This window comes from Carassius auratus, chromosome 3 (genome assembly GCF_003368295.1).
Source record: "Carassius auratus strain Wakin chromosome 3, ASM336829v1, whole genome shotgun sequence".
In the NCBI taxonomy this organism is placed as follows: domain Eukaryota; kingdom Metazoa; phylum Chordata; class Actinopteri; order Cypriniformes; family Cyprinidae; genus Carassius; species Carassius auratus.
In genome coordinates this window covers 24,061,855-24,082,002 of record NC_039245.1, presented here as the reverse complement: position 1 = coordinate 24,082,002, position 20,148 = coordinate 24,061,855, and the positions used below count along the sequence as shown (strand labels likewise).

At 36.4% G+C, this 20,148-nt stretch overlaps 2 protein-coding genes across 2 annotated transcripts in view; one reads left to right on the top strand and one right to left on the bottom strand.

Moving 5' to 3' along the window:
• Positions 1-8,775: 8,775 nt before the first annotated feature.
• Positions 8,776-13,067, top strand: LOC113042022 (SH3 domain-containing protein C23A1.17-like). The gene is made up of 8 exons (XM_026200623.1): positions 8,776-8,924; positions 9,794-10,011; positions 10,320-10,482; positions 10,634-10,714; positions 10,803-11,168; positions 11,288-11,349; positions 12,135-12,178; positions 12,966-13,067. Exons 2-8 carry the CDS (start codon positions 9,796-9,798, stop codon positions 13,015-13,017), a joined length of 984 nt encoding a protein of 327 aa, XP_026056408.1. The 5' UTR covers positions 8,776-8,924; positions 9,794-9,795; the 3' UTR covers positions 13,018-13,067.
• Positions 13,068-17,114: 4,047 nt separating this feature from the next.
• The window catches only part of LOC113054458 (uncharacterized), a 5,949-nt gene continuing 2,915 nt past the window's right edge, over positions 17,115-20,148 (bottom strand). The window contains exons 6-14 of the mRNA XM_026220040.1: positions 19,285-19,388; positions 19,018-19,196; positions 18,492-18,568; positions 18,303-18,394; positions 18,047-18,217; positions 17,799-17,916; positions 17,547-17,638; positions 17,385-17,471; positions 17,115-17,141 (exon numbers count right to left, since the gene is read on the bottom strand). Coding sequence (XP_026075825.1) covers positions 17,115-17,141; positions 17,385-17,471; positions 17,547-17,638; positions 17,799-17,916; positions 18,047-18,217; positions 18,303-18,394; positions 18,492-18,568; positions 19,018-19,196; positions 19,285-19,388 — 947 coding nt within the window. The remainder of the gene's footprint in view (positions 17,142-17,384; positions 17,472-17,546; positions 17,639-17,798; positions 17,917-18,046; positions 18,218-18,302; positions 18,395-18,491; positions 18,569-19,017; positions 19,197-19,284; positions 19,389-20,148) is intronic.

The window sequence follows — 20,148 nt, the reverse complement described above, 5'->3', positions numbered from 1 at the left end:
TCTGTCTGAATCACACACCGGGCCGCATGACTGCTCAGCGGGCGGCAGAGGTGATCAGCCATGTGGAGGCTGGGGAGGGAGTCACTTGGGAATCATTTAAAAGATCCCACTTCACAGATGATACGGTCTGTGTGTGTGCGTGCATATTTATATGTGTGTGTGAACATGCATGTGCACTGACATGAAAGGTATATCTCATCAAAACGCTTCAGTCAGAATGCATTGGGAATGTTTCGACGGTGAAAATCACTCTTGAATCATGTATTCAACCAAGGTGGAGAGCTAATGAATTTTCTCATAGACGTCTGTGCATCTTTGGTCTGGAGCTTCCAGCTGTGTGCTACGTTATGCCACCCGTGTGGCCACTGTGCCACTGTGTGTGCATGTCTTTGAGAGTGAGTGTTGCATTTATCAATGCCACAGACAGGCATGTCACATTCCCGTGTGTCTCAGTGGAAGTTGTTTGTCTGCCACAGTACCTTTCAGAAGTTTGTGATTAGAAGTAGTAAACATGACAAATTAACAATATGAAGACTACTTTATCACATTTCAAATGCAAAGGCAAAAGCATCTAAATTTTAAACATGATCAATTTGCTGAAGAAAAAAACCCTGTTGTATCCAATCTTCATTTCTTCTCCACTCTGACTGATAGTTTATACTTTTTTAGCAAGAAACATAAAAAAGGCCTTAGTTTACTTGTAAAAAATCTCCCCCTTTAGGTCATATTTCACATATCTTTTTGGCTGTGAATTCTTTACTGTTTTTATTAAGTAAATGTAAGAATTACTTTTATATTGTTACTACTACTGGACTGAAGCAACTAAGGTTAACTTTTCAGTAAAAGCCTGTTAAACTATCAAATAACTGCATTTAAATGGCATCTTACTAAGACATATTATTAGGAAATATAATAATATAATATTATTTACATTTTATGTCATAGTCTTATATACTGTTTTAAAGATCTTATTGATTAACATAACAATCTATTAAAATCTAATCTTATTGTTTGGCCATATAAACATCAACAACTGCACTGCATTTCATATTTTTGCACACTTTGGGCCTCTGAATCAAATGTAGGTCTTTTTTCTTCCTTTAGTTTGAGGTGAGCTCATTATCTCGCTGTATTATATGAGCCATAAAAGTCAGATTATTTTGTTTGCATTCAAAACAATAAATATTGAAGTTTCTGAATGGCTGTCAATGGACAGATGCTTTTATCAGCTAAACAAAACAAAACATTAATCAAGAAAGATTCAAATATGATTTATTACGTCCATAGGAGTGGCTAATTGGGAGGTGTATCTTGATGACTTGGTGATTTACTCTGTGTCGTGGGAGGATCATTTAAATAGCTCGGAACTGGTTTTCAAAAGATTGGCTGAGGCATCACTGACCTTGAATCTTCTTGTCCCTGCACCTGTTGTTTCTTTTGTTAGGTGTGTTGTTGGCCTGTAGTGTCAGGTAAAACACAAAAGTTGTGTAATGTGTCCCAGCTTACTGTGCAAGCAAGTTACTCGACTCTTTATTTTATTTATTTGTGGGATCTTTTGTAGGGAAGGGATGTCTTTTTGTTTTTGAGATCTTTGTCTCCTGTGTTTTGGGGTTAGCAAGGGAGTCAGGTAATCGATTATATATTTTTTATTTTTTTATTATGTAAATTGTATAAAAAATAACTTTATCAAGACTGCTCTATTGTTTTTGCATTTTTCCATCCTGAACACTTGTGTACATTTGTGACCAGATGCACAGTACAAATGCATTTAGCATCGTGTATCATCTTTTATATATATATATATATATATATATATATATATATATATATATATATATATATATATATATATATATATATATTTTTTTTTTATAAGACATCGTCACATTCATTTCAACCTATAAAACTAGTGTTAATGTAATTTGTGCTTGACCTGGGACCTGGAGATTGGAGTTCTCTCACTCTCTCCCTCCAACTTTTGTTACCCTCCTTTCCTGCCCCAAGAACAGAACATGTAAAAAAAAAAAAAAAAATATATATATATATATATATATATATATATATATATATATATATATATATATATATATATATATATATAAGATGATACACGATGCTAAATGCATTTGTACTGTGCATCTGCTCACAAATGTACACATCAACTGAATATGCACTGGTGAAGCATTCAGCATACAGCTTGTGATTTAATCATGATGTTTCAAGAGGAAAATCAAATGAAGGCAACAAAGTATCACACAAAACCTGTCGACACAGATACTTTTCCAGTGTCGTCTGAAGGGGTGTGGGAGGGGTGGAGCGATTTCCCACTGAGATCCCAGTGTCAAATACTGCCGAATTCAGGATCTTGATGGGCACAGAAGGGTTTCAATGGCACTTTGCTGGGATAGCTAATTAGCTTTACTGACGTAAGTGCCAAAAACAGAACGTTTTAACTCTCGTTTACATAACAGACAATGAATGAATCAAAAGTTATGCCAGAAATTTTTTCGTATGCATTTTAACATGGTATGGGTTTTGGCTCAATAATAATTTTTTTTTTTTTTTACTATCTACAATATTAGCATAATTACTTATATATTAGTGTTAATATTATTAGTACCAATACCATAACATTTCTCTGTTCTCTGTACCAATGTCAGTGCCATATAATAAAAATTATTGGAACTTTGAATTTTTCAACTATTCTGTCAAAATAAATATTTAAATAATATTCATCAATAATGCAATGCTAATAATAATGATAAATAAATATGTGCATTTACACTCCAAGACTTAGTGCACAGACACACAGCATAAGGGTTTTTTCGTCCCTTCGGATTCAATCCCACATTTCAATATAGTTGTCACTCCCAAAACTTTGTACTGTGGATCTAGCACCATGAAAAATAAAAATAAGGGTTCTGCACTCACAAGAATTTGAACTGCACCGCAAGAATTTCCAATATAATCAAAGAAACCAGCTAAACTGTACAATGAATCTCTTATTTATATTGTGTTTAAACTGTATTATTACAAAGGGATCTGCGAACCTTCAGAACTGAAATGAGCTCATACTGTTTTAAATGGATTCTGACTTAATGGATTCCTCTGAATGGATATTGCATTCACGAACTCAATAGACATCTGTGATTGGCTACAATGCTTAACATTTCAGAAGACGTGCTGTAAATAGAACACTTTGATGCTTTTCACAGGGCACACACACAGGTTTGAAAGCAGCTGTCTATCAGCGGGAACCTTACTGACCTGGGAATTGGTACTACTGGTCCTGCAGAAATAATGGTTTCAGTACATTTAAATTTAACATGTATTGAAAGACCTCGACTGGTAACTTGCGTCAGAGCTAACAATTTGAATCAGTGCGTCACATTACAGGTTGATTATAAGTCAATGTAATTGTGGTGTGTAGATGAATAAAATGGCCCTTTAGAAACCATCCACTCTCTACATGTCTCCATTAACTGTTGATTACACATGGTCTGCTTCAATATGAATGGTCTGCTTCCGATTCTTGCGTTCAATCCCAAGAGCTTGAAATTTTATGTTTACAACAATGAGACCCAAGCAAACCACCATCCATGACTCCAGATGTTCACAGAGCATGAAATAACCTTATATGCCAGAAACAATCTTGTGGCAGTCAAGTGTAATTATGAATAATTGCTACACGCATTTATCCGTGCACACAGACACATAACGCAGACATTATGAATGGATTTTAAATGACCTTTTGTCACCTAGTGTCATAGTCTTATTTGTAGTTTGCTGTTCATTTGTGCATATGCAGCACACTAACCATATTTCTGCATTATTGAAAGACATTGGGCCTGACATGTGAGCATCATTCATACTGTATAATGACCATTATCACCACTCCTGGGAGAAAACATAGGTCAGTGTGATATTAGGACAAACCACTAAATGAGACAGAGGAGAGAAAGGGAGGGAAAAGAAAAATAGGAGGGAAAAAGGCCCATTCAGATGTACATTTGTCATTGTCCAGAATACATTACTGTCTCACAAAAGCTGTAATTCCTGTTCTCCTCCCGGCACTCTCTCATGAAAACTGAGGGCAATTATCTGATGTTAATGATAATGTACTACGTAATGATATTCATTCACTCATGTCAGCCAAGCCTCAGCACTCAGTATATACTCTTAAAGTTAATGTACAGTAAATGGCCATTCACAATACATTTTACCTGTACACTCTGACTTACTTCTGAATAATCTTTAACCAGCAAAATAGAAGAAGAAAAAATGTAGGACTTGATTTGATCCATCATGAACTGATTAAGGGAGGGAGAAACATTTTTGGGAACTAAATTAAGAACATACCACTAATGTCTATTAAATGTGAAAATAAATAGGATCAGTTCTGATGTGATGTTGACATTAATATTAACCCTACAGCCTCTAAATTACCAACATGATTAAAACTGCTGTAACCTGTTGTTCACAATTTACTACATGCCTTCTGCTGTCTGACTGATCGTTCATACCTTTTTAGCAAGTAAGGCTTTTTAGCATAATTGTAAAAATGTTCACCTTCAGGTTCTGGTTCTGGTGTCTTGCTATGATATCTTAACATATTTTTATAAAGTAGGAATAACTTTTATAATGTTAGTAATATTTCAAGATGAACATGGAGCAACTTAGGTTTACTTAACTATCCACTCATGTTTTTGTTCGTTTGTTTAAAAAAAAAAAAAACGTGTTAGTTTATTTGTTCATTTCTCAAAAGTTGTTGTATTGCATTGAATTATATGTTTTGCCCCTGCAATGAAAACTACAGAGATTGGATAAAAAATTACAAAAAAATTACAAAAAAATAAATAAATAAAATAAGCATTTAAACATCATCTTCTTAAGAAAAGTAATAAATATAATCTGACAACCGTTATTAGTAGTCTGGGCCTACTTGCATAATAAAGTGGATGTTTTTTTAGTTTTTCTTAATCCTCGAATATGAGGTTCATACTCTCCCCTGCAAACTACATGGGCCATGAAAGCTTGAAATATAAAATATAATACTCCTCTTTTATTATTATTATTATTACAGTATTTGATTAAAGGTTAAATAAGCCACTCCACTGTTGAAACTTCAGTTAGAACCTGCAGCTTGTGGCCTCTTGTCCTGTAGTTCACATTGTCTTTAATGCTGGGTCAACTTACTAAATGCTAATTATGTAATCATGAACAGTGCCAGTATCACTTCTGAACAAACATTTTACTTTTAATTTCCCAAAAATTATTGTTCCAGGTAGTTATATGGATGTCTACAATTATCTGTTTTATCCATGTAAAACATTTTTCTCTCATAATATGTTCCCTTCAAATGTTAATAAAATTAGAAAACATTTTAATTGTCAGTCTGTTGGTGGTAAAGTGGCAAACTCTTTCAGTGTAAAGTCAGTCAAGCCAACTTCAAGCAGACTGTTGCAACAATTAATTAGTTTCATGATGCATTTTATAAATAGCGTGTATATGTGAAACATTTAAGGAAATCCTAAGAGTGCTGCAGAAGGAGTGAGAAAAAGCCTTGTCAGAAAGTCTCCAGAGTATATGTAAACCTAGCAAAACATGACCAGTGGCCTCCAAATGCATTCATAATTCATTTAATACAGGAGTATCAGCTTGTGCTTGCACCCACCCATCTGCTAGCTGGACCTGTGCCTCGTCCACGGGGCTTTAGGACCGACTGATGGGCTTTAAAGGAATAAATTACATTTAAAAATTATATTAAAACAGAAAACTGTTACTTTCAATTATTTATTTTTACAGTTTTTACTATATATGTGATAATATAAATGATGGGCATAAAAGACATTGTTCAAAAGCATTAGTAATATTAGTTTATTGCCAGATTTGACATCAGTGGCATATCACTGGTTGAACTACTTTGGTAAGTTAAAATAAACAAAAAACAAGGCTGAATTTCCTCAGCAATGAATGGACAAGCTGTGATCAGTGAAAATTTCCTCCCATCTGTTTGGAAACTCAGATTTTGACATCTTTTATTTTAAAAACATGTCCTTCCCTTTTTGGGTGAAATCAGAATAGGAGAGATACAAAAAATAATATTGCATTAATACACTCTCATGTTGAGAGTCTGACACCAGAACATCCACTTTCATCATCCGAGGCCCAGGGAGCACGAGATGTTCTCATGTCTTAGGGAATAACCTGCTGTGAAAGAATGATGAGAACTGCACAGAAAGACCTAGAGCAAATCTGGCCTGTCCTAAATCACAACATGCTTTATTAGTCCAGAAGTTTGATGTCTGTTTTATTAGTTTGGATGCAGCTGAAAACACATAACATATCACATAGGGTTGTAGTTCAAAGCAGATGAACCACAAAAAGAGAACTCAAATGCCTCAAAGAAAAAAAAATGTCCTATTTAAGTCAGTCAAACTGTTTCTGTAACCACTCCCATGATCAGAAACATAGCTTTTTACCATAAATCAAACACCATGGGTTGTTTCTCATTTCAGGCATTGTTATGTTTGATTAAATCCTGCTTGTCAAAGATGTAATTCACAAACAGACAATAACAAGCCATTACAAATCCTGTTATTAAAATTAACGTGTATGTTTCAGTATTGTTCACTCTAGCACAAAGTTTGGGATCAAAAGCATCTCATTGAATGTGCATTTCCCCCTCACTGTGAGAGAGCTCCATGGGATTCGGCATCAGGGGAAGATCTCTTGCACGAGTCGATTGCAAACAAGCAAAAGTAGGTTAACTGTAGGAGACAGCGCAATAAATGCCCTTTTCCCACTTGTTTGAAAAGCAAAGTGCTCAAATCAGTGGCACTGGCCCATTTAAACGTGCCCCAAACTTGGAACGTGCTCAGAATTATTGGCCTTACTTTATCTAAAGTAGTTTATGACCCATTTCTACTGCCACAAAAGAAGAGTCAATTTCTATATGTTTCCATTGTCATTTAGGCCATTTTTTTTCTGTATGTCGAAGCGGCTGAAATATCTGGATCAGATTTTCTGTCTGGTTTATTATTTATTTGTTGGGATTGATGATTTCAATGGGAAAAGGATCAGGCATAACACAAGCCGGACTCAAACCTCCATAACCCACCACCCACCAGTTCACATCTCAGTAATCGATCTTTCTAGTTTATGGTTCTTAGAATACTTGATTTAGGTTTAGATTCAGATTCAGGTTATTTTAATTGTACCCATAATTAGATTCGGTTTGCAGTATACAAGTTCATACATCTTGACATATATTTTTTTAAACAATACAGATAGTGGACAGCATAATAAATATGATTAAAGTGCTCCAAATTCCCATCATCACTTGCAATATTGCTTTTTTATCACACACATACACACACAATGGTTTCATATACTCTGCATAGACCAACTGCTTTTTTTAAACACCAAAAGGTTTTGTTAAGCCACAAAATGCCACATTTGTCATTTCGATTTTTATCACAGTTGTGTTTCCATTCGCCTTTCATCCAGGTTCAGTAGCCCATGTCTCTTTCTTCTCCTATAAATGCACTAGACAACTGAGACAGATGCAAAACAACAGAAGGAGCTTTCTTCCCTGACATGAAAATGCAGCTGTGGCATCGTGTCCCTGTGGACCATAAGATCAATTAAACCTTCTGCTGGCAGAGCCGGAAAATGTAAGACCCCCTCCTTCCCTTCCACCTTTGAACTGTGGATTTTGAAAAACTAGATTTGTTCTGCATCATTTTTTTCAGGAGGAATCAACTGTGATTGAAATTTCCAGGGGCCCATTTTGACGGACTATCAAAGCACGGGATATTTTTGTCTTCCAAAAGTCAGACGTTCAAATAGAGTCATTCACATGTGCCCTATTACGCTCCCTAATTCTATTCTGAAGACTACAGTCGTACTGAATTCATTGCTGCACAGTGAGTCCCTGTGTGATAGAGGGCTGGGAAATTAGCATAATTTCTAAACAGCACTACCCTGGCCTTAATTACTGACAACCCGGTATCACGACAAGACGTGAAATAATCACGTTGGTCCACTTTGGAAAACGTGTAGATGTCACAGTTTAACAACCTCAGACGTGAATCTTACACGTTTGCGTTAACACGTTCCCGTGGAGAAATACCCGGATGTTCACTTATTTTACTCGCCATTGCTGTAAGCTCTGCCATAACGATCTATTTTAGTTTTCATTAAATCGAGAAAAATGGCATTCTGTTGTATTGACGATCACTGAGAAATTTTCTATTTAATTATTTAAAATGTAAAAAACAATATTTTCAATGTGAAAAGCATTCATTTGCCTTGTTCCATGCCGAAAAAAAACGTCTAAATGTCACATTTTTATTGAAGTAATGAGTAAAACGTCTTTGAGTAAAAAATCTTTATTGCTTCCTCCAGCTCCTGAAAGCTAAACAACATGTTATATCAACGTTAAACCATGTTAACCATAACCTTTTAAATACTTAACCTTTCGTTGCTTAGCAACTACGGGAAACAATTAACTCCAGCACCTGAAGATTATTATTATATATATATATATATATATATATATATATATATATATATATATATTTTTTTTTTTTTTTTTGCTGTGTATGGTAATACATTAATAGCGCATACCCTTCCCAAACGTGAGAACAACACGATAGAAAGATTTTAAAAAATACCCGAATGTAATACGTCACGTGACGTCACCATAATTTGCTAAAATTTAGTTTAAAAAAGAAATTAAAAAATAAAATTAAAAAAAAAAAATTAAAAAATTCACATGATTAATACTCTCAAATGTGAACCTTGTATGCTTGCATCCAGCTGTGGAAATTCTGGGAAAATACCCGTCAATGCCCGTTAATGATGACGTTATATTCCCGCTTGCAACCACGACTTCCTCCTTTTCGGACTTCATCAAGCAGGTAAGACGCGTTGACAACAATATGCACAACAATGTAATTATATAAGAGCTATTGCCATTTGCAATATTAATGTATTAAATAACTTATTTAATATTTGTATGGTGTTCTTTGGTCACTCTATATATAGTTATATATAACATATTATAGCCAAAGCTATAAAATTTCTATGTTGACCTAAATGTAACCTTAATTATTTGGGTTATTAAGGATTTACAAAGAATAAATGGACTATTCAATGAGAATATGGATATTGGTGAATACAGGCCTAATAAATGAATAATGTTGCTTAATGCAGGCCTTATTACAGACACATTAGTTATTTGTTAATTGCTAATGCTTATTCCCTAAACTAAAGTGTTACCATAATTTCATCAATCAGTTCAACTTAAATATATTATCAGTTAATCATTTTAAACATTTCAATTTATTTGATCAGAGCGCTTGTTTAAAACTGATCAATTGGGCACATCAAAAATGTTCTATGATTGGCTATGTATAGTGTCTCTTGTATTGCTAATTGGGCTAACTTTAACAATCCCTTTTAAGTAGAAAGTAGTCTATAAACTCATCATCAAAATGATTATTTGAGTTATAGACTAACCCCCCACCCCCCACCATTTGTTAAGCAAACTTAGGTACAATGAAAGGCGCTATATAAGTTCAAGTTGTTATTAACTATGCTGTTAGGTATAGTGCCATATTTAATTTGACCCCCCCCCCCCCCACCCCCAAACAATAAAATTAAAATTGCCTGAGACACCGTGCCCTGATGTTCGTGTCTAACCAGCCAAAGACCAGAAAAATTTGCCAATTTTTATATCATTTCATTGTATTATTATTATTATGAATTTATGTCTCTTTCCATACAGATATGCCAGGACCTGGTTCAACTACTAAGAAATGTGCTTCTTGTTCTATGCCACTCAATGTGGCTTGCAAGACGTGCAAGTACTGCAAAGCAGTGCAGCCCCACAATCTGCGTTTGAAAAAAAAAATAGAAAGATTTGATTTGAAATCAGAGACATGGGCCCAGGCCCAGAAAAAGAATAACACTTCATCCCACCTGATGGATGACGCTTCTTTGTTGGTATGTTACAGACTATTATTATTTTTATTTTTTTGGCTTGCATACATAAGTAATCAAACACCTCTATCTTTTAGTTTTAGGTTTACACTTATTGACACATCTTCTTAATAAAAAATCTCTGTGTAAAGCTTCTAATTGCTGATCCCAAAATTCTAAAGACTGTTGTTGCAGCGAAATAGTTCTTATGAATATGTATACATGCAGCATATGTCATTATGTTAGTATACTAAGAACTTCCTTTAACTGACTCTGAAATTTACCATAAATGTTCAGAAATAATGTAGATTTTGCTTTACTCTTGTTGGAAGCTGGAAAGGTTTCAGGCCCTTGGCTCCAGGGGTGTGTTATTTATATCCCGCCCTGGAACTAAATCATGGACCTGTGAGGTTCTTCTGCCCAGATGTAAAGTCACTGAATCAGCATCTGCCTGCCTAAAGAGGATGGAGGCGTTGTTTGAATTTGTTGTGCAAGGTATTGTTGTATGTTAATGTAAAACAAGACATCATTAGATAAATAGTACGTTTTTTTTTTATAGCAGTCATGCCATATTGAAATCAATTAAACCCTTTAATTATATGGTGTTATTTAATTTATTTTTTTGTTTGACTTCTGTTAATACTAGGTTGGAGTCAGTCAGAGAAAGTAGCAGCCTCAGCAGCAGAGATCCCACAGCCTCCTGTAGACAACTCACTGGCCACATCAAGTAAGTGTTGCATAGTTACATAATGTACTGATATTCCACCCTAGATGCTGTTTATAATTCCAAATTTTGTATTACTGGTTGCTTTTAGGTTATTATGGAGCCCCTGCTCTTCCCATTCCTTCCCCTTCAGCTCCTAATCTTGACAGTCCTACCCCTCCAGCGCCTACCCTTTCCATTCCTACCCTTCCAGCCCCTACTCTTTCCTTTCCTACCACTCCAGCTTCTACTCTTCCCATTCCTACCACTCCAGCCCCTACTCTTTCCATTCCTACCCCTCCAGTCTCTACTCTTCCCATTCCTACCACTTCAGCTTCTACTCTTCCCATTCCTACCCCTCCAGCTCATACTCTTCCCATTCCTACCACTCCAGCTTCTACTCTTCCCATTCCTACCCCCCCAGCTCATAATCTTGCCATCCCTGCTCCTGGAGGAAACAAGAGGAAGAAAAATAATGGTGGGTGTATATGTTTTTACAAACATGTATCTAATTTATTTTTGAGACAAACAATCTAGTGGTTGTTTTACATTGGAAAATTAATGGACATTTCACCAAAAACAAATTGTGTATTTCAGATTGCTCTCACAGCAGCCAGGAAGTATTCAAGGGAGATATTTTGAAGGAACGAGTTAAAGAGGTTGGTCAGCCATTACCTGATATGGATAAAAACTAGGCAGTAGAACATTAAAGAATGGATGTTAATGCAAGGTTAGAACTGAACTTATTAACACACAAGACTTATCTACATTGCACATAATGATATGACATATTATTTTCCACTATTATTTCACATATGTTTTACATTTGTGGTTCAAGATTTTATTTGTCACATACACAGTTATATAGAGAATATATAATCAGCAGTGAAATGTAAAACAGGTCGCTCCATGCAGAGTGCCATTATTATCATAATACAAACACAAGAAGAAATCTGAATATATATGTATATATATAATCTAATTGTGTACAGAAGTATTAGACTAATGCTTCTTTAGGTGAACAGAAATGTACAGAGATACTTACATAAATATTTGGGTGAACAGAAATTTACAAGACGTGCAATGAAGAACAGGTTATTGTATATACTATATGTAGACAACTCAAAATACAGTCCAAAATAAAGAGGCTTTTATTTATGAAAGTGTATTGTTAGTTATTTCACGTATAAGCCTACTTAACTAATGTACTTTAATTGTAGACCTACAGATTACGTTTCTTACAGTTATTAGGTTTTTTAACACTTTTGCTTCATCATTAGGGGGTTTTGTGTGTAGATTGAGGGGGGAAATTATATTAAACTATTTTAACACAAGGCTGCAGCAGAACAAAAAATGTGAAAATAGTGAAAGGTCTGAATTCCTTAGTTGTGTAGCTGGCAGTATTGACAACAATCAAACTAACTTAATATTCTGTTTTCATTAGGGAAGGAAGGAATACCTTCTGAAATGGCACCCTTGCAGTTTATGGTATGCATGGAAATCTTTACTCTTTACCTCCTTTTTGTTTTCAGTGCTGTTTGTTTGTCTTTAAGCAGGATTACACAAAAACTACCAGCATGAGTTTCATGAAAGATGTATCATGGGTCAAGTAAGTACCCATGACATTTTAGAGCGGATCCAAGTCACGGGGCAAAGTTTCACATTCGCTAGTGTTGTGCCATACAGCATTTTCGCATAATCATTCCTTTCTTTTTATGGCCCTAATTTGTTGGTAGTTTCAGTAGTTAAATACACAAAAATGGCAAAAATGTAATTTAAGTATTTGAATTAATATACAAATAAGAATGCATTTGAACTACTAGGAAGCTACAGCAAATTCAGTCAAATTAATAATTTAACTGTTTGTAGTTCACGACTCCCCAACACTGGTAAACATTATTACCAGTTTATTATTTTTTCTCAAAGGCCCCAAGTTATTAATTCATTAGCCAACATATATAAAAAATGTGGGCTACACAAAGTTATATTGGATAAATATTTCGGGATGATTATAAGATTTTATTTCAGTTTATCTCTTTCTGTAGTGTTTATAAAATTGCACTCTACTTAGTAAAAAAGCTTGACAAAGTATGTAATACTTATCCATGTTTTTTACATAACATTCAGCCATTTTTGTCACCATGTAAGTGATAATGAATCAAATGTGTCAAATGACAACACCCTTCTTTTTTTTAAGTAGTTTTGTAAGTTCTTGAACTCTTAAAACAAATACTTGTTACACATAACATGCATATGTTCTCTGTTTTCATTTCAGTGGAAAAAAATGGAGAAGCACCTGGGTGGAGGAGGATTCCTTCCTTATGTAGTGTGTGTGTGTGTGTCTGTGTGAGTGTTTAATAAACCGTTGTTATAATGCCTTCGTTGGACTGACTCTTTTATGCACTTTCACATACAACACATTCTGTCAACGTGTTAAGCTAAGGAAAATAAACATTGTGTGACCTCAATAAAAGGGTGGTCTTAAGGGTCATGTCAGTAATTTCTTCACATATCAGCCTATGAAACATACGTTATACAGGACATAAATACACAATTATTTGTCAAATTTGAGACCTCTAACTGCTTGTGCGTTGCCAGGAGGCGGAACCAAAGCGTGGGAAAATTACATTCCTACGGGTGCTACAGAGTCTGAGATTGTGCAAGGTGTAACTTCACATCTCTCCCTTTACATCATAGTGGGACATTATATAACAAATTTCATCATTCTATGAGGTCTTCTTGTTAGAAATGTCAACCCTAGGTCTAAGCTTAATATCGAGCCTATGAACGGCATGGGTCAAACAGGCCTCATATCAGCAATGGAAACATATGTGATATAGAGAATAAAGACACACTTATTTGTTTAATTTAAAAGTTCCTTGTTATCTTAAATGGCATATTTTAAAGATGGCAAAGGTAGTCCATATCATCTGGTGTGACCAATATAAAGGCCTGTTTGAACCATATGCATTTTATGGGTATTAAACTTATAGGTTTACCATTTCTAACTGAACAATGAAATGTTGCATTAAACCGTTACATATGATACAAAACAAGGGAGCAAGTCGAAATCACACCTCATTCATTCATAGACCGTTTTACACCCCAAATCTATTTTTTCAGATTTGTGGCTCTGCCTTCTGTGAACTCAGAACCAGCTAGGGGTCTCACATTTCACAAATCAAATTTGTCACCAACCCCTGTATCAATAAATGTCCCATGCCACCATTTCCTAATGTCAATTTAACCAAAATCTAACAGTCTGAATAGTAAATGTGAAGGAACAATGCAAAGTCAATGCAAAACTGGGTGGGTCTGTGGCAGATAATTAATTGCACACAGATTTTATTTTATTTTTGAAGCACATATGACTTATGTTGCATTAATAAGAGGCACAAAATAATACAGAATCCTTTCACCGAACACGTCTGCAGTTGGATGAGCTTAAACAAAAACAGCATTATATATTAGACTGATGTACAAACCCGATTCCAACAAAGTTGGGGCACTGTAGAAATTGGGAGTAAAAAAGGGATGGAATAATTTACAGATCTCAAACTTATATTTCATTCAAAATAGAATATAGAGAACATATAATTTTGGATTTCATGAGGGCTACACATTCCAAATAAGTTGGGACAAGTCCATGTTTCCCACTGTGTTGCATCGTCTCTTCTTTTTCTAACAGTCTGCAAATGTCTGGGGACTGAGGAGACAAGTTGCTCAGGTTTAGGAATAGGAATGTTTTGCCATTCTAGACTAATACAGGCTTCTAGTTGCTCAACTGTCTTAGGTCTTCTTTGTCGCATCTTCCTCTTTATGAAGCACCAAATGTTTTCTATGGGTGTAAGATCTGGACTGCAGGCTGGTCATTTCAGTATCGGATCCTTCTTCTACACAGCCATGATGTTGTAATTGATGCAGTATGTGGTCTGACATTGTCATGTTGGAAAATGCAAGGTCTTCCCTAAAAGAGATGTTGTTCTAGAACTTGGATATACCTTTCAGCATTGATGGTGTCTTTCCAGATGTGTAAGCTGCCCATGCCACACACGCTCATGAAACCCCATACCATCAGAGATGCAGACTTCTGAACTGAGCACTGAAAACAACTTGGGTTGTCCTTGTCCTCTTTAGTCCGGATGACATGGCATCCCAGTCTTACAAAAATAACTTTATATTTTGATTCATCTAACCACAGAAGTTTTCCACTTTGCCACAGTCCATTTTAAATTAGCCTTGGCCCAGAGAAAACACCTGTGCTTAAATATGGCTTATTTTTTGACCTATAGAGTTTTAGCCAGCACCAGTGAATGGCACGGTGGATTGTGTTCACCGACAATGTTTTCTGAGAGACACTGCCACTCTGAGAGGCTCTTTTTATACCCAATCATGTTGCCAATTGACTTAATAAATTGGTCCTCCAGCTAACTTTTCTGGCCTCTTATTGCTACCGGTACCAACTTTTTTGGAAATCCAATGAAATCCAAAATGAGCCAATATTTGGCATGACATTTTAAAATGTCTCATTTTCAACATTTGATATGTTATCTATATTCTATTATGAATAAAATATAAGTTTATGAGATTTGTAAATTATTCCATTCCTTTTTTACTCACAACTTACTTTTTATGGAATAGGGTTTTGTAGTTGCTATAATATCCATAAAGTAGTCTTGGAGGTAGTCATTCAACAACTAACTGTCAGACTATGAGAGACTGTGTGAGAATGTGGTGCAGGCAGGAACAATAAAGCCTAGCATACAAAGCAGATAAAGAATAACAGCAGAAAGATCACTATACGTCAGCTTTTATTTATAGAGTTAGTACCAAGTACATTAATTTGATCAGTTACAGGGCTGGTGGGTGGGGACTCTTCATCTGACACAGAAAATAATTTTGCTAGTTTATTCATCACAATAAAGGCAATGGTATTTATGTAAATTAAATAAGGGAGACTATCTATTGAAAAAGGGTATGTCCAAAACCACACCCTCCAAACAAAAACAAAAAAAAACCGGCAAGCAAATGCAAAAACACATGTCCAATTCACAAATTAGTTAGACATCTTCCAAATCACTGTACTCTGAGCTCTCGTATTCAAGTCCTTTATTCTCATCCGGTATCTCCGGTATCTCCTCAGACCAGTCTTCAGGGAATAGAGGTCCTAAAAGCCAAGCTGTATCTTGAGGAAACGACTTTAATCTTCTCCTCCACATCAGCAAGCCTTTCCTGTAGAAGACACTGTAGCCCACAATGCCCCTCGTCAGTTAAACTGCCTAGGAGGAAATATAAAATGAAAAAGGCACACATTAATTCTTACCTGTTTAGACCCTTAACTTGACCCAGTTAAGATAGCCAACATACATTTCCATATCTGAACAGCATTGTAACATTCAATTCAGTTAACTTTATTTATCCCCGTAGGGCAATTCAATTTTAGCCTACCAGTCATATCAACAAGACAACACTTAATCAAGCATTCAGAAACACTGTCAATGACATCATATTGAATTTGGGCACCAAAACAAAAAATACACAGGCCACAATACATAGGACTAAGTAGCAACCAAAGTTCAAGTAGATAAATAAAATAGATAAATAATAAGAATAAGTAATAAATAAATAATAAAAAACGGCACTTCAGTGTTAAACCCCATGTTCTTACCACGGTTTCCTCCAGACATTTCTGCAATCAGCTTCCTAATGCCATCAGCCAGCCCTCTGAGGTAGGTGCAGTGCTGTCTCATCTCCCTAAGAATTAGGATCTTCTCTTCTTGCAGCCGCATCTTTGACATGTATGCATCGAAAATCTTCTTCTTAGTGAGGATGTTTGTGGATTCTAAAGTCATACAAATGAGCCAGTCAACAGGATTGACCTGTAAGCTGCAATATAGTTGTATAGCATACATGCCCATTAAGCTGCGTCAACATCTGTTTGCTCAATGTAATCCCTCTCCCTCACAGAAGTTGTTCCATACCAGCGCTGTGAACCTCCCATGGCCATATTAGACTGTCCTCCCCACTGCCATGGCCCACCATAGAGAGTCGGCTCTCCACCATCTGCTCATTTATGCCCTCCTCCCTCTGGCACCTGCTCATTGTATCGTTTGATTGCTTCAAAGAGTTTCCTTTTCTCTTCCCCCCAGTTTCCGTCGCCGCATTTGTCGAATCTTGTTGCTGTCTATAATTTCCAAACACATGACAGAAACATAAAATCTAGACAAGAGATTCACAAGTCTTGTAAATAAAATAGATAATTCAACAACATACCTGTCTGATTATAAAGGCTTGCTTTTTTTTGATAGACACCCATACATATGTGCTCTATCGACCGCTGAAGGCTATGTTGGTCATCCTGTCTGACATCTATAAGAATCTTGGGAGGAGACAAAAGCATGAATAAATAACCACTTTGGAAAGGTCAATTTACATTTCTGATAAAATCTACCTGACAGTGCATCAATGGCACTATATCCATTAGCACTATGCTGTATGTGCAGTTTGCAACAGTGGCTAAAACACCTTAAATATGATATTCATTTAGGAACGTAATGTGTTACAAAATAATGTAATGTAATTACAGTAACACGTCCTCAACACTGTCGAGCACACTATGCTGTAACTGTAAACAGCCTATTATTTATAACGTCAATACTGTACCATCAGTGGCCCACTGTCTGACGTCATGTACCCACTGCTGGGACCATGTTCTCAGGACACCAAGTTCACGGCTCAAGTTCTCCAGCCTCTGGGACTCAGCCTCAGCCTTTCGGACGGTCTTCAATAAAAATGCAAACAAACAATTGCCTTTGCCATCTTGGACCAGATTAATTCTGTGTAATATGGTCAATACCTTGACATATCTGTTGGACAATGCAAGATGAAGGCCATCATGCTTGCGTCTATTCCACCCAATTGCATGTACAGTCAGCATGTCATTGCGAGCTTTTAGAAAACATATTCAAATGTTACTGGACGGCCTATTCAAATTTAATTAAAATAAATGTTTCTCTTCTGTATTTTTGTATAAAGAATGAAAGACTAATGAAAGAATAGCTGAAAGAACAAAACATTTGTATTAATGTAATAAAGGAGAATCACATACCAGATTTGGTCATGTACTTCGTTGTGAGAGCACAACGAGAGAGGAAACTGTTCACCATTTCCACCTCTTCCCCTGCAGTTGCGCCAGCACCCTCCTGATTCCTACCACTCCAGACAATCTAACAAATGTGTGAAAAGTTATTGGTTAGGGATGCACCAATCTCAGTTTTGCAAAGACATAAATTGTGCATTCCCATTATCAATAATTAAATTAAATAAAAATAGTAAATAGTATAATAAAGACAATACCTCACACTTAGTTGAATGGGCCTTGGCGTGCATGACTGACAGAAATGGTCTCATTTGAAGAAGAGGGCTCAGTTCAGGCATAGAGACTGACATCTTCTGAAGATAGGGCCAGTACTTGCATGAGATGTCAGTGCAGTAGAAATGTATGTTTGTGGCTGCCTGAAGCTCCTTCTGCAGGAATAGGGGATACGCAAAGATCTCCCCCCTGTACATGTTGAGACCCCTTTAATATCACCCCATGCCTGCAAACAGCTACCTCAAGACCCTCTTCATCAAGTTTGCTAGCTCTTCTGGCAGTCTCCCTGGCAGCAGACCACTGAGTAGCACCACAAGTGCCTTTTCTGGAGTCTGCATGAAAAAAAATTATAGATATATTAGATGACAAAAATACTGCATTTACACAGCAGGGCTACAAATTCTGAATTACTAACACTTTTCGCTTTACTCCTGATTTCTTCAACGAAAGAGGATACGTCCACATCTTTGGCAATGAAGATGCCCTCAAAGTATGGTTCCTCTGACCTCAATGAAAGGCAGAAAAAAGGCATATTCAGTGGCAGAAACCATTTGTTCAGTAGGTTTTAAAAGTTGTAAAACAACTTAAGCAAGGCGCACAGCTGCAAAATACAAAATTATCACCACATGGTTCTTCGTACTGGATTTTAAAGTGTGGCAAATTTATATTTATATCTGGTATCAAATGTGTCATGTTGTTGTAGTGTGGTGATGTATGACAATTCTATAAAATGGTGCAGAGTAATGGCCAATGACAGCAAAAGAGGAAACCAGGGAGGAAGCAGAAACAAGTACAGCAGATCATGGAACTTTGAATAATTATCTCATTAGAAATAGAAGCGTCTGTGTTGTGATAACATGAGCTACTATGATGTAGTGCCCCTGTCACAGAGTGATGTTGTGCAGTGTATACTGTACAGCAAAGCCATGTAGTGTGGCATCTTGCCTTGCATTACCCTTTAGAGTGTTGAAACCTGTACAGTTTTCTGTTGCCGTCTGCAGAAACCGCAAGCATGTTGGGTGTACATGCTGGGCAGGTGAAGTGCTCCACATTTGCCATTTTCTCACATAAAAACTGGCAGAAAGTGTATTCCACAAAGCTCCTTTGAAATGCATCTCCATGTATTTTACCGCTCTGTAAATGTGCAAAAAGTTAAGAGAAAAGTAAAATGAAATAGCCAATGGTCTCTAATTAAGGAAATCTTCATCCACACAGAACATACCCTTCCAAACTGCTCTGTCCTCTGCTCTAACAACCGCAAAAAGCCTTGTCTTGACAAACCCGGAGCAACGGTTTTCATCTCCTCAAATGTGCTGAATACATCCACTGAAAACAATGTTTCAGAATTTACAGATGCTGGCCAATACCCACTTCTTATGAGGTCGCTTCTGTCAGGTGTCCATTGTGATAGACACACTCTGCACGCCAAATTGGGCAAGTACAAGTCATAACGACCTAAAAAGAATCAAACGTATGAATATCTTGTGACCCTTAACTGCAAAACCAAAAAATAAAGCCTACCTACCATTTATGCAAACCAAAATAGTTACTCTTCCAGCAGATTCTGTGATGTTTGTTGGGTCACAGGTGCACAGTCGGTCAGGTCTCACTGTAGGCAACAGCCGAACTAAAAAGAAATTGCAGAAATTTTGAAAAGAGCTTAAAGGATTGTCTGATTGAGAAATGTAAATACTACAACACACACACAATAATCAGAGCAGTACCTTGATTTTTTAATGTACATCTGCCATTTTCTTTCACACAGCACACCGTTGGCGGAATGGGCCGGTAAAATCCATCAATGCACGACTCCCTGTTATGGAGTACCAGTTTTTTGTGGCAAATTATATCACACTCCATACACAGCCACTCTTCAGGCATGCAGTCTCTGCAACGAATAATGGCAGGAGATGAGCACTGACTGCATTTATTTTCCTTGACCACCCTGGAGAACAACAAGCAGTCCAGGTGGTAGGGCCTTGCTTTCTGCCACTCATCTTGGGCTGCAGACTGTCGCAAGCTCCATGATGATGATGTTGAAGGAGGACCATCTGAAGCTTCAACAGTTGTTGCCAGAATCTCCTGC

Coding starts and splice junctions, on each gene's coding strand:
- LOC113042022 (XM_026200623.1), top strand. CDS start 9,796: ATGCCAGGACCTGGTTCAACTACTAAGAAATGTGCTTCTTGTTCTATG. Junction 10,012..10,319: donor TGGATGACGCTTCTTTGTTG/GTATGTTACAGA, acceptor TCTTGTTGGAAG/CTGGAAAGGTTTCAGGCCCT. Junction 12,179..12,965: donor TGGCACCCTTGCAGTTTATG/GTATGCATGGAA, acceptor TTTTCATTTCAG/TGGAAAAAAATGGAGAAGCA.